At 40.1% G+C, this 13,540-nt stretch overlaps 3 protein-coding genes across 7 annotated transcripts in view; 2 read left to right on the top strand and 1 right to left on the bottom strand.

Moving 5' to 3' along the window:
* Positions 1 to 1,700: 1,700 nt before the first annotated feature.
* Positions 1,701 to 2,908, top strand: smim8 (small integral membrane protein 8). The gene is made up of 2 exons (XM_029496453.1): positions 1,701 to 2,022; positions 2,186 to 2,908. The coding sequence occupies exons 1-2, from the start codon at positions 1,894 to 1,896 to the stop codon at positions 2,342 to 2,344; spliced, it is 288 nt and encodes a 95-aa protein (XP_029352313.1). The 5' UTR covers positions 1,701 to 1,893; the 3' UTR covers positions 2,345 to 2,908.
* ddx51 (DEAD (Asp-Glu-Ala-Asp) box polypeptide 51) lies at positions 2,578 to 11,366 on the bottom strand. The gene is made up of 16 exons (XM_029496452.1): positions 11,218 to 11,366; positions 9,677 to 9,948; positions 9,046 to 9,227; positions 8,791 to 8,941; positions 8,151 to 8,293; positions 8,006 to 8,077; positions 7,826 to 7,932; positions 7,633 to 7,741; positions 6,180 to 6,331; positions 5,621 to 5,810; positions 5,378 to 5,493; positions 5,169 to 5,285; positions 3,724 to 3,825; positions 3,583 to 3,646; positions 3,363 to 3,497; positions 2,578 to 3,222 (listed from the first exon to the last, which is right to left on the bottom strand). The coding sequence occupies exons 1-16, from the start codon at positions 11,238 to 11,240 to the stop codon at positions 3,205 to 3,207; spliced, it is 1,953 nt and encodes a 650-aa protein (XP_029352312.1). The 5' UTR covers positions 11,241 to 11,366; the 3' UTR covers positions 2,578 to 3,204.
* A 344-nt stretch (positions 11,367 to 11,710) lies between these two features.
* cenpe (centromere protein E) overlaps positions 11,711 to 13,540 on the top strand; it is a 29,630-nt gene continuing 27,800 nt past the window's right edge. For all 5 annotated transcript variants that reach the window (XM_029497161.1, XM_029497165.1, XM_029497164.1 and 2 more), the window contains exons 1-5: positions 11,711 to 11,828; positions 12,557 to 12,669; positions 12,776 to 12,865; positions 12,959 to 13,077; positions 13,162 to 13,281. In XM_029497161.1, coding sequence (XP_029353021.1) covers positions 11,773 to 11,828; positions 12,557 to 12,669; positions 12,776 to 12,865; positions 12,959 to 13,077; positions 13,162 to 13,281 — 498 coding nt within the window. In that variant the 5' untranslated portion in view covers positions 11,711 to 11,772. The remainder of the gene's footprint in view (positions 11,829 to 12,556; positions 12,670 to 12,775; positions 12,866 to 12,958; positions 13,078 to 13,161; positions 13,282 to 13,540) is intronic.

A 13,540-nucleotide genomic window follows, 5' to 3' on the forward strand; every position in this document is an offset into this window, starting at 1 on the left:
GTTTAACAATCTGTTTATTAATCCCAGGGCTTCCTGCTTTCTCCACCATCTGGAGGAAATTCTTCTCCTGAGTGGACAAACAAACTCATCAGTTTCATACTGTCTCTGTTGATTGTCAGGGCTTGGCTGTTCATTTATCTGAGTAATTTTACCTGTACTGCAAGCAGAAAAGTGAAGGCCAGGCCAGCTTTTCCTGCTCTTGCTGTTCTTCCAACCCTGGAAAAAAAGAGAGTTAAAACACAGGTGGCAATGTCACACTGGCCTGGTCAGAGGAAAGGGACTCTTCAGCTCACCTGTGGATGTATGTCCTAATGTACTGCGGTGCATCATAATTCACTACACATTTGACTCCGTTGATGTTTATGCCTCTAGCAGCTGCATTTGTGCTGACCAGCCTTCAGGATGACATGATTCCTTCAGGTATGCATGAATTCTTAACTACTGGAATCAGATATTATCAATACCCAATAAATCTGAACAAGGAAAATAGCCTCTCTGTGAACACAGTTGAATGTTGAATATTAAAGACAAATTGCCTCCATTAACTGCTGGAATAAAGTCAACATTACACTTTACTTTACACTGTACTTTACACTACAGTGAAAAGTACCTTGACGTAACTTGGGTTATGATTCTATATAAAAGCTTGAACAATCCTTCAGTGATTGAGCTGACTACGTAACCCTTTCCGACTTGTAGCTTAATGTAGAGATAATTGGTAATACAAGGAATATTTGCATCTCACAGTTACACATTCATCATGATGAGGGACTAGCAAATATTTACAAAGTGAATACAGGACAGTCAATGTAACTGGCAGAGTAAAATGGCTGTGGCAGACCGTTGCCAAGCACACCACACTGCTAGGGACGCCGCTCTCATCAGAGGAGCGCAGAGGACCTACGCAAAATATTTGCCTTATGGTTAATTTTTACCTTAATTAAACAGCCTCTGACTAATTGTGATGTTTGAGATGACTCGAACTTCTTATTGTGACTGAAAACTAAACCTGCAGAACCACAGCCTGGCCCTGTGTCCCAGCTCTCATCTCCGAGGCAGCGTGACTGCAAAATAAACGTGCCATGTAAACCGTGATCTCTTGTTCATGACTTATAACACTACACAAATACACACAACGTAACACGTATATAATCAATCGATCCACTTTTTTTTAAACAACATTGTGTCTCTATTTAATTGTTGCACTCGTGAGCCCTTCGGGCTGAATGGCACACAACAATATTGTCACACTTACGTAATTTTGTAAATTTGTGTGTATTTATACTGTAGCTTCCGTAGAGGAATGGCTGAGCAAGGTCGAGAAACGGACACAAGTTAGCTACCTTGCTCTGGTAAGCAAATGTCACAACATCCAAAACATTGCATTAACCGTACATCCGTTAACTTACTCGATTGTCGTGCACGAGTTTGGCCACCGTCGACTTGTTGCAGCCTTTCACACAGTCACTACAGAAGTTGGATTTTACCGGGAAGTCTTTGCCACAATTTTGGTAATACATCGCCGTGTGTTCATCTGTTTCTGTTTGTCTGGCGCGCAGCGAAGTGCGGTCAAATAATGGACCAGTTCCTTCGTCCAATCAGCGACAATTCATGTTACCCGAGGGTATCTACCAATTCCTGTTTGGTTAATGTTGTTGTCGTTTCTCTTTTGCTGTTTAGATTTGCACTTCCAGGCCACCGTAGGTCTGTGGTGGGATTTGTTGTTCAGAACCAGGGGGGATGGGGCGCTGTGACCTCTCCGACTGCTTATTCTTCTCCCTTAAGCTTTCAAATATGGCGGCGTCAGTATAAGAAGCATAGTTGTGACAGTCTGTCGTATTCATCTTGTCAGATTTTCTTTCCGGAGATCCGTCGTTCCCTGGTTGGTAAGACATGTCACACCAGCAGGCTGGGAAAGACAACGCGGGCCCAAGGGAGACAGGTTATCGGGCTCCCGGTCTTAGATGGGCTCAGACCACCACACTGTTCCGAGCTGTCAATCCGGAACTCTTCATCAAACCAGTGAGACGCTTTCTATTCGCAGGATGGCTAACTATACACAGGTTAAAAAGATAGGAACTGATGTGTATGTGAATATGTAAAACACATTGTTGTTGACTTCGTCCGTGGGCGTCGTAAAGGTTTCACCTTCCTCACACTGACCCTGAGCTGCGGTGTGTTTCAGAACAAGCCAGTGATGGCTTTCGGCGTGGTCTCCATCACGTTGTGTGTGGCCTACCTGGGCTACCTGCATGCCATCAAGGAGAACGACCAGCAGGTATATGAAGCTGTCGACAGCGACGGGGAGAGATACACGAGGAGGAAAAGCTCCAAGTGGGACTGACGTACTGTGTGTATGTGTTTGTGAGAGTGAGATCATGTTCTGGACACCTGTCACTTTCCCCTTACCAGCAATATTAAACTGTTTACTTAACTCTCTTTCTTTACATCTGTAAAGTTGCCACATGTTCAGTGTAATCAACGTACTGCTCTGTGTCCTTATAAAGTTATACTGACAAACTTGCCATTTGACCAGACAACAAAACACATGAGAATAAATCACCTGGGGACAGATATATCTGTTAAAAAAAAAATATATATAATAATAATAATAAAATACAATAAATTACTGAGTTACAGATAAGAAAACATGTCATTATTCATAGTTCTAATTTAGGACCAGCCAGTATTCCCAGAATGGCTCTACAAAGTCAGACCTAAGCAGTGGCCTGTATTTATTCTAAGGAAATTGCTGAGTCTATAAAACCTGATGTTGAGCTGTGCTGTAACACATTTTGGGAGCGCACATGGAACTTATTTGTTCTAGTTTTCACAGTTGAGTTTCACTTAAGTCCAAATAAAAACACAAACTTGGGTAGAAGCAGATACGGTATGGCATATTTTGTATAAAATTTACAATAATTTATTTCAACATCACAAATTGTAAATGATAGTCTCTGAATTAACTGTCTTCATAATGTGGTTATGTGGATTAGCTTCTGCCAACAGGTCACTGCATCAGTTAACAGCCAATCAGATCTCACAACTGTGTGACAAACTCAGTTCCTTTGGCCAACATCAGTATCTTCACCACAGAGACCCAACTAACCAAAAGATAACAAGAACTTGACGCAGTGTATGAAATATGAGTGTGGTAACTGAAGCAGGATTGTCAGCTCAGAAGAAGAGGGCAGTTGGGCCCCATCATTTGGTTTTCTCATCCTGTAGACAAACAACAGGCAAAGATGACAGAGAGACTGAAAAATTGAAGCTTCACAGTCCTCATGAGGATGGATGTAGTATCTAGGTGTTACAGTAATTTAATCAACAGAGGGAAACTGTGAATGTGTTTAATGTGGTACCTTGATCACATTAGCCAGTTCTTGCAGTATTTGTTGATACTGGGCTTCCATACTTCTCAGATTCTCAGGTTTAACAATCTGTTTATTAATCCCAGGGCTTCCTGCTTTCTCCACCATCTGGAGGAAATTCTTCTCCTGAGTGGACAAACAAACTCATCAGTTTCATACTGTCTCAGTTGATTGTCAGGGCTTGGCTGTTCATTTATCTGAGTAATTTTACCTGTACTGCAAGCAGAAAAGTGAAGGCCAGGCCAGTTTTTCCTGCTCTTGCTGTTCTTCCAACCCTGGAAAAAAAGAGAGTTAAAACACAGGTGGCAATGTCACACTGGCCTGGTCAGAGGAAAGGGACTCTTCAGCTCACCTGTGGATGTATGTCCTAATGTACTGCGGTGCATCATAATTCACTACACATTTGACTCCGTTGATGTCGATGCCTCTAGCAGCTGCATCTGTGCTGACCAGCCTTCAGGATGACAAAATTCATTCAGGTATGTATGAATTCTTAACTACTGGAATCAGATACTATCACATCAAATCATGTTGCATGAAGTTCATGGAGTTGAGCTGTAATACAGAATTCATGCTATATGGGACCAGCAGGTGTTGCAGGAACATGGGATGGCGATGAGTCACCACCTGCAGGATGAGGACAGGGAGAGAGAGGAGAGGAACTGGGAGAGACAGAGACTTTGGCAGAACATGGTTAGTAAATGCAGTATAAATGCTTAGAACTGGGTGAAACTGTGTTTTTTAAGAAGGATGGTTCTTATCAGCGTATGCAAGGAGGGAGGAAAGGAGAGCGAGCGAGAGGGAGGGAGAGAGGGTGACAGGGAGAGACAGACAGCGAGAGAGCGAGAGAGGAGAGGTGCTCAGTCCTTCCCCCAGCCTAGGGCTAGGCCTACAGCAGCATAGCTAAAGAGTAGATTGACTTTAACTTTTTAACTATAAGCTCTGTCATACAGGAAAGTTCACTCCCCGGACCGATGCTGGAAGTTGGTTCCATAGAAGAGGAGCCTGATAACTGAACGATCTGCCTCCAGATTTACTCTTGGAGAGTCGTGCAGCAGTGTTCTGAATTAAGTGAAGGCCTTTTAGAGATTTGTTTGGACATCCAGATAGTAATGAGTTACAGTAGTCCAGCCTAGAAGTTACAAATGCATGGACTAGTTTTTCTGCATCATCCTGAGAAAGGATGTTTCTCATTTTCCTAATGTTTCTCAGGTGGAAGAAAACTGCCCAACTAACTTGTTTTATGTGAGGGACAAAAGACATGTCCTGGTCAAAAATTACTCCAAGGTTTCTTACAGTGGAGCTGGAAGCCAAAGTAATGCCGTCCAGACTGATGAGATGATTAGATAGTATTTTTCTGATGTGCTTAATATCTATCTATCTATCTATCTATCTATCTAACTATCAATACCCAATAAATCTGAACAAGGAAAATAGCCTCTCTGTGAACACAGTTGAATGTTGAATATTAAAGACAAATTACCTCCATTAACAGCTGGAATAAAGTCAACATTACACTTTACTTTACACTGTATTTTACACTACAGTGAAAAGTACCTTGACGTAACTTGGGTTATGATTCGATATAAAAGCTTGAACAATCCTTCAGTGATTGAGCTGACTACGTAACCCTTTCTGACTTGGTGCATAAATTACATGTATGACCAAAATTTCTGTTAAAAAAAAAAAAAAAGTTTGAATTTCATATATAAATGTCCAAGGGCCTACAAACACCATTTGGTGTTTTTTTTTTGTTTGTTTGTTTGTTTTTTGTTTTTTTTTTAAACACAAACTCACAGTTGGATCTTTCCTTGTTCAAATTTCTTCAAGGTCTTCTTCCTCTCACCAGGGGATAGTCTGGAGGAGAACTCAGCAGTGTGAACTCCACCAAACAGCTGAACCAGCTGGAACAGCCTGGAAAGGCGAGGGGAAACATATACAGTCTAAACATTACTGACAGTAAAAACTGGAAGGGAACATTTTATCGTTTCAAATTGCTCCCTAACCTGTGTGCAGTCTTTCTAGAGTTGGTGAAACAAAGGATGGGGCTGAGCTTCATATGCTGGATGCAGTGGAGGATAAGTAGGGGCTTCTTGCTCAATGTACAAGGGATATAATACTCCTAAAACACAACAAAGTGCAGTGATTCACAAAATGACTTGATTACTCTTTGACTGCTTTGCTCCACATTTCTTTTCACTTCCATGTTTGGCAGAACTCTTCTCCAAAGGTCAAAGGTTATCTCTTACCGTCAGGCCTTTAGGGAAATCAAAGCAATCTTGTTTGTGAGCTGGAGCTCCTGGTGTGTTGTCAGAGTTACTGTTGGTGGAGCTAAAGAGTCTGGGCCGGTAGAGACCCAGCTGCTGGAGCTTCTCTGGGTTTTGTGTGAGTGTGGCTGAAAAGAGCAGCTTCTGCAGGGGTATCTGGGGTGGAGACAGACTGCGGACAGAGACAACAGATGGTAATGGTAGCCTGAGGCATGACACAGTGACTTCAAGTCATTTAATACCTGATACAGACAGGTATGTGTCAGTCTCGAAGAGTTTAGTGTGAAGCAACTGGACTTCATATCTTGTTTAAAGAAGGCTTCTTCAGTTCAGAACTGAAGTTGACATAGTGGACTGAATTGAAAAGCCTTTTGGATGGGAGGCGAAACATCTTCAAACAAGATAAGAAGTCTGGATGACTGAGAACCTTCACGGATGTATGTGTCAGTCCACTTCATGTCCAAGCACTTGCATTCACAAAAGTTGAAAGCAATTATGTTGGTATTTATATAGAGTCAGGCTTGAAGAGTCAATATCTCACCTGGCTGCTGTGACATGCGCTGGGTCAGTCCTCGTGAAGATGGACATGGTTCGTGTTTGTGATTCCCTTTCTGATCTGTACACTGCTTTCGCTACCTGACTGAGCCAGAACTGGTGCATGCTATCAATCATCCTGTCAGCCTCATCAATGATCTGAGATGGAGAGAGTGATAATTATTCTTCGATAACACACACAGACTTAAGTCAGACTGTTTTCATACAAACTAAGTGCTATACATAATAAGCAACCCTCCTTTAACTCTATCTCACACACACTCACCAAAGAAGGAAGTAGTAAAAACAATGAAAATCAAGGGTAATTGAGCAAATGCTGTTGTGAATCTCATTAATTGAAAGTACTTTTAATTGCCTTTTGATCTGAATTGAATCTTATGATTTTTTTATGCTAACTTTCATTTATTATTCTTTGTTAATATTTTTAACTAATTTTTCCTGTCTTCTACTTTTTTTTTTTACTTGTATTGGATTTTATTGCCTGGCTAGAGCTACTAAAGTGTTTATCATTGCATTCAAACAATGACAATGAACTTTTTTGGCTAGATGAATTTACATTCACACCAGTCATCCAGAACATAATGAACACCTGGTTAATATTAAAAGCAGATTATTTAATTCCTTAAAGTTGTTGGAACCTCCAGGGACTGGACTGGTTTGTTCAGTTCATTCCACAGATGCTGGAGTGGAGTAAGATCTGGGGATTTTGGAACAGATTCAACACCTTGAATGGATGGTTGTTCCTTGGCAGGACTTGACTTGGTTTGAGCAATGTTAAGGTTGTCCCTACATGTCAAACTAACTTCCGCATGAATGGATGCATGCATTAACTTGGCCGCCCGTGACCCTGTGTTTTATTCAGTGGTTTTGCACCCTTGGACAACTTTTGGTAGGTCCTGATCTCTGCAGACAAGGAACATTCAACAGAACTGCAGTGTTGGAGATGCTGTTGTCTACACATCACAGCTTGGTTCCTGTCAAAGTCTCTCTCATCCTCAAAGTGGAGCATTGTTTCCTGTTTCAACATCAACTTCAAGACTACATTTTCACTTGCTAATATACCCTAATCACTGACAGGTGGAAAATAATTTTACGATATTAAAACAAACAAAAAAAACCCAGAAAATAATAATAGTAGAAAATAAATATGTTTAAAAACACCTTGAAATAATTAAACTGATAAACAAATGTATTATTTAATAAAAAACCCAGACTAAAAAAAGCAGGTATTGAGTTTGTACTTTAAAGAATGCTTCAATGGTGGGCTTTTGTTCTGAATTTGAGTAAAATTAAAAGGCTATGATATAGAATAGAAGAACAGAACAGAAGCAAATCTGATAAATAAGGAGACCTAAAACCATAGAGAGCTTTATACACCAGTGAAAGGATCTTAAAATCAACTGAATGTACAGATGACTCCACAGTTACATAGAACATACCAGAAACCTGAGGTGATCCAGACATAAACCTGAATTCTTGTTGATGTGATCGACCAGTCGGCCAGGAGTGGCCACAACAATGTCTACTAAGCTCCGCCTCCTGTTGCCTCTGGAAGAAAGATTTGTGTTTGAGAAAACACTTCAGATCCTATGAAGTGTTCACTAAATAACATCATCATATGGTGGTGCTCACCTCTGCTCTGACAACAAGGCCTGTTCTGCAGCAAAGGACCTCTGACCAGCCAACATTGCTACTCTCAGAGTGGTTCCCTCAGCATATGACATGAACACTTTATAAACCTGCACAAAACAACGAGCCTTTTTTACATCTACAGAAAAAGTCCCTGAGCTCTTAAATGTGAAAGATTCTGACCTGCTCAGCAAGGTCTTTGGTTGGCAACACAGCTAGAGCCCGGACTTCACACACCACCCGCTCCATCAGTACCTGAGGGAAGAAATATATTTTTATGCATTCCAGCCTCTTCAGTCAGACAAATGCTGCACTTCCAGGAGCTTACCTGGGTGATAGGAATGACAAATGCAAGCGTCTTCCCACTGCCTGTTGGTGCAGACACACAGATGTCTCGCGGCTTGTAGCCACCACGCCCAATCAGCAACCCCTGTGTGTTCTCCAGGATGGCTGGGATGACCTCAGCTTGGACTGTAAAAGTCAAGGTGACTTTAATTTCCATTCACAAATTCTTTTGAGCCTTTCACTTTCTTTACATCTTCTATTTCTTTTTATTAATTTTCCCTCCTCAGTGTAAAGTCAATGCTCTATAATAACAAAATGAAAACTAAAGTTCAGAAGTCTATTAGAAAATTTAAATATCACACTGACAAAATTATTCAGACACTTTAACAAGACTGAAGCACTTTTGATTTCAGTCTTCGGTCATAGATGAGTGAAGGCATCTGAAGATTTCACAGGTGCTCTGTTTATCACAGTGATGGTTGTAAAACATGAAATCATAACATCCTCTACCATCAGAATTATTCCACTTCCCAAAACAAGCAGCTCATTGAGCTAAACAGAATGTAGATATCTGCCCAACAAAGAGGAGGAAAAAAAAAAACATGGCTAGAACATATGTCACAATACAGGCCTATTCTGCATCAGTACTGCTGAACACTGATTCGGTCACACTGGTTTATTACCTGGAAAGAAGTGTCTAATCCCATTATTTTCTAGTTTTTTCACAAGTGCAGCACAAAGTCCTGAGATGTCAGGGACTGGAACCAGGTTGCTTTTAATGTCTCTCTGAATCATGTCAGGCTGAGCGAGCCACTGAGGCAGGACCCTGTGTACCTGTCAACACAGAAAGAATTACTATCACTACCTATGGTCCCCCGAGGAGAAATACAACTGGAGTTTGTGACTGCTGACCCCTCCTTCTAGCATTGTCAATGTACCTTTTGGACAGGTTTGTTCTCAGATCCTCCCATTACTGTGAAACCCATAGGAGCAGAAGTCTTTTCTGTGGGTTGTTTTGGTGGCTCATTTTTTACTCGTCCTTCTCTTGATTCTTTCCCTTCTGTGTCCTCCAATTCATCACATCCAGTCACAGGAGCTGTAAGACTTTCAACTGAACTGCCTAGAACCCAAAGAAAGAGATCACCTTTGTTATGCAGGTAGCATGTACATTACAGTAGCAACTGTATTACTAGGCCGTATACACACACAGCAAATGGGTGTATTCACGCTTAGCATTATTCATATGAATTACAAGGTTCAATCTGCTGACCGGTGCTTAAGTATTGAGGTTCAAAGGTTTTGCATTCCACTCAGTAAAACTGATTGAATCTTTTTGTTTTCTAGATAATGAGCCCAAAAATGTGCATAACTTTAACATTGTGTGAATAAGTTATCCCAGAATCAGATCATAACTGTCATCAACAATCAGAACTTTATAGCTGCAATTTTGCCAAACTTCTTTTATGACCAACTTTTATTCACAATCACCAGGGGGTCTGACATCTGCAAACAATAACACTGCACGTTTGGTAGTGTTTACATACACTACGTATGTACACGTATTCTCACCTTTATTTCTTTTCTCTTCACAGTATTCAGAGTCAACAACATCCAAAGGCAATACTTCTGATCTCCTCTTTTTGTGCTGTGAAGTCCATTGGCTGGGGATTTTGTCAGCTTTTCTTTTGTTTTGCACATTGTGTTGTTCTTCAGGCAGCTCCCGTTTCTGTTCTATCAAAGTCTGTCTCTGCTTCTTTTTTGCTTTCTGTTGAAGCTTAGCTAGTAATGCCTGAGACTGAGATGTCTTTAAGATACTTCTGTCTGCATCTTCTCCCAGATACCTGTGTGCAACAAGACTTTCAATTAACACATTACAGGTGCTTCATTCCATTGTTGCAGCACATCAGTTTTAAATCTGAAAACCGGTTATAACCAACATAATCATCTTCTGTTAGGAGTACAGACACTGCTTCACTCAAACCTGCTAATTCAGTCATCAACTTGTGAATAACATAGCTTAACTTCTCATTTGATAAAGTAATTTCTAATTTTGTGTAAAATGTGATTTTACCAGTAGCTACCATACTCATTATTATACCTTATTATTATACCTTGTGTGCAAAGATTTATGGAATTGTTGGTAACAAAAATTGTTTGTTACTACTTTGTGAGATTTCACTTCTTTCAAAGTTCTTCATTTGCTTCTATGGCCACAGTAGAGACCAAGTAACATTCATATCATGTTCATATTTACATATCCTCTAAGGCAGAAGACTCCAGTTTGTAATAGATAAGGATATAAAAATCAAATTATCACAAAGTCATAATACGTGGTTCAGGTGCCAATCTAGCTTTTGTTGAACACAGCTAACTAGGACAAGACACCACATGTGGCAAGGTACATTATTGCATTCCATAGTATCTTCACACACAATTGTTTAGAATACAATATGGTGAATGTTGCAAGTGTGTGTAACCTAGGAATATATAAACATTGTAACACTAGACATAACAGAAATGCATGTGCATCTGCAATGACTCACTTGTGTCAGTGCATTGCGCATTACTTTTTCAACTGCATGGCAGCTGGCAAAACGTACTTTGAATTTTCATCACAACAGTATTAGGGCAGAAATATGAATATGCAAGACTAAGGTAAATTTTGGCTTGTAGTTTGCTAGTTTTTGAACAATTTAGTCAGCTTATGAGCTCTCACTCTACCAGGCAACAGGTTGTATTCTCCAACAGACCCACAATGGTGTTTGTGAAAGCTCACAAACTGACAATGAAATTGATATCCTGAGTCCAGGGAAAGATGGGGGTCAGAAAGCAGACAAGATAACGCACAGACAAATCACTGAGGAGCGTAATAAAGGGGTTTATCTGGAATCCGCCTGATCTGAAAAACACAATGCAAATGTGGCACGTTTTGGAAATAATACATGCAATTGGTACCTTTGCAGCCTCTTACATTTTCACAAATTAGAAAACTATACTGCCGCGATAGCTTTGCTCTTTTTATGCGAGACTTTTGAGGCTAATGCTCGCCAAAGACCCAAAGTGCAACCTTTGTAGTAAAATGTGTTACTTAAAAGAAAGAAGCACCCTACCTGTTCACAGAAAAAAGAGACATTTCCAAAAATAAATGAAAGCCCTCAAACGTTGTTATACTTTCCTGCTACCCTGCATGAATCATATATTAGCTGCGTTAATTTTTGCTCTAATTGCTCAAAGTATTCGCGTGCGGCTCATGTGTCGATTAACCGTACTGCACAACGCGCATTTTGATGACGCACTAAAAAGTTCACAGCACCACCAGTCGGGCGGGACCACCTTAACCTGACAATCTTCTGATCTTTAGCTAAAAACACATAAAATGTCTCTTCATTGGCTGTCATCATATTACAGATTTCGTTTATATAATTTTCACAGGCACAATCACACCCAAAAGATATCCCAGCATCCTTTCACCTCCATCTTTGTAATGGAACGGTCTTTTGATGACGTAAACCAATCAAAACTAAGTGGCACAGTTTTAAACCTAGCGAAGGCTTTGGTGACCACATCAACTCAGTGGGATTGTTAAGCCTGTTGGTTTTAATGAAAATCTGTTAATTTTTTTTTTTTTTTAAACAATCTTTGTTCCGGCAAATTTCTCGGAAAAAATGACCGAAGAATCAGCCGTGAGTGTTTGTATTCGAGTCCGTCCGCTCATTGCGAGGTAAGTTTGAGCAGTTGGTCTGCAACAGGAGCCAGCGTTATTTTACCAGAAGCTTACGCTTACTCACTTAGGGTTAACTTTAATCAGTATCAGTCAGCTAGCTTAAATTTGACAGTGTTTTTCTTTCTTTTTAGTAAACAATAACGTGTGTGTTAATAGGCCCATTAGTAAAACCGTTTTATTTATTTTTTTTGCGCCTCCAACGTTAAGTCAATCAAGCTCGAGCCATGAGCTTGACAGGATATATTTCCGTTCAGCCGTTTAACTCTTCTTTTAACTCTTCATTTGTGTCTGGATGATACTTAACAAAATATACAACCCTTAATACTCTTTGTGGTTGTGCGTATTTGCTTCTTCCTATGAACGATGGGATGTGTCAGACAGGAACAGTGTAAAGAGCGCAATGATGGCGCCGTTTAGCACCAGTGTTTAGCTCTCCGGAGCCCCACTGAGTCTCACTGATGTTAACTTCCTCTTACATATAAGTAACATTAAATAATCAAAATTAAAGTGAATTAGACCCTGGGACTCTGTTACATAGTCATCTAAGATAACTTGAAAGTAATGTTGGATTTAATAAATAATAATGTCTTTAGTAATACTTTTTTTTTTTTTTTTAAGCTTTCGTCTATCATTTGCTCAGTTCAGCCACACGTTTACCTGACCGAACAGCACCAACCGTTTGTTAATGTTTCAGCATACATACTGAATGCATGTACTCCTTACAGGGAAGAAAGTGCTACATCAGAGAATGCAGAGCCTCACCAGCATTTTTGGAAAGCTGATAAGAAATCAGTTTATCAACTTGAGGATGGCAATTCTACCAAGAGTTTTAGTTTTGGTATGTTCTTTCAGCATCTACAGGCTTACTGCATACTGTGATTCATTCAGGCATTTAGTTTAAATAATAGAAATGTTCTATATATCAACATTCCATTTCCTCGCAGACCGAGTCTTCACTGCTGAAGAAACAACCAATCAGTTGTACCAGGATATTGCAAAACCTTTGGTTGTCTCCAGTGTTGAAGGATACAATGGTTTGTAATGGAAATTAAATATAGTGATACCTGTATCTGTGGTGCCATATGTTTTGATGCTCGTAAAGTTTGCTGCTTGTGTCTTATTCACAGGAACAATATTTGCATACGGGCAGACTTCTTCAGGAAAGACTTTCACTATGATGGGCGGTGACCATGTTCCAGGAGTGATGCCTCTCGCAGTGGAAGATGTCTTCCAAACTATTAAAAATGTAAAAATTAAATCACATGCATGGCTTCAGTGTGTTGTGCAATCTCTGACTTTCCTAACCCAAACCATTTTTTTTTGCCTTTAGTGTCCAAAAAAGGAGTTTCTCCTCAGGGTGTCGTACATGGAAATATACAATGAGACCGTGAGTGATCTGCTGGTTGACAGCTGGAAGAGGAGGCCACTCGAAGTCCGGGAGACCATCAATGTAGGTTTGCAGTTGAATATTTTACAAATCTGAATCACTAATACATTTTTTTTTGAGTTACTTTTCAACATGTTCAACATGTTGGTGTTTGAAATAATGAAAATGCATCCAGTTTAGATCTCCGGAGATAACATAACTTTGATACAGTTGAGCTTCATGTTTTAATTTGATTGCTTAGCTTATTTAATCTGCATTATTGAAGACTCTTATTGAAAAGTGGAAAAAAAAAAACAGGTTTCCCCAGTTCTTGTGATTTGGA

This window comes from Echeneis naucrates, chromosome 24, assembly GCF_900963305.1.
Source record: "Echeneis naucrates chromosome 24, fEcheNa1.1, whole genome shotgun sequence".
Lineage (NCBI taxonomy): Eukaryota > Metazoa > Chordata > Actinopteri > Carangiformes > Echeneidae > Echeneis > Echeneis naucrates.

Excerpts from the sequence above, each read along its gene's own strand:
- smim8 (XM_029496453.1), top strand. The coding sequence starts at position 1,894 with ATGTCACACCAGCAGGCTGGGAAAGACAACGCGGGCCCAAGGGAGACA. Across the intron at positions 2,023-2,185 it reads CGGAACTCTTCATCAAACCA|AACAAGCCAGTGATGGCTTT; the intron begins GTGAGACGCTTT and ends GGTGTGTTTCAG.
- ddx51 (XM_029496452.1), bottom strand. The coding sequence starts at position 11,240 with ATGTCTCTTTTTTCTGTGAACAG. Across the intron at positions 8,294-8,790 it reads GATTAGACACTTCTTTCCAG|TCCAAGCTGAGGTCATCCCA; the intron begins GTAATAAACCAG and ends TGACTTTTACAG. Across the intron at positions 7,742-7,825 it reads GCCTTGTTGTCAGAGCAGAG|AGGCAACAGGAGGCGGAGCT; the intron begins GTGAGCACCACC and ends TCTTTCTTCCAG.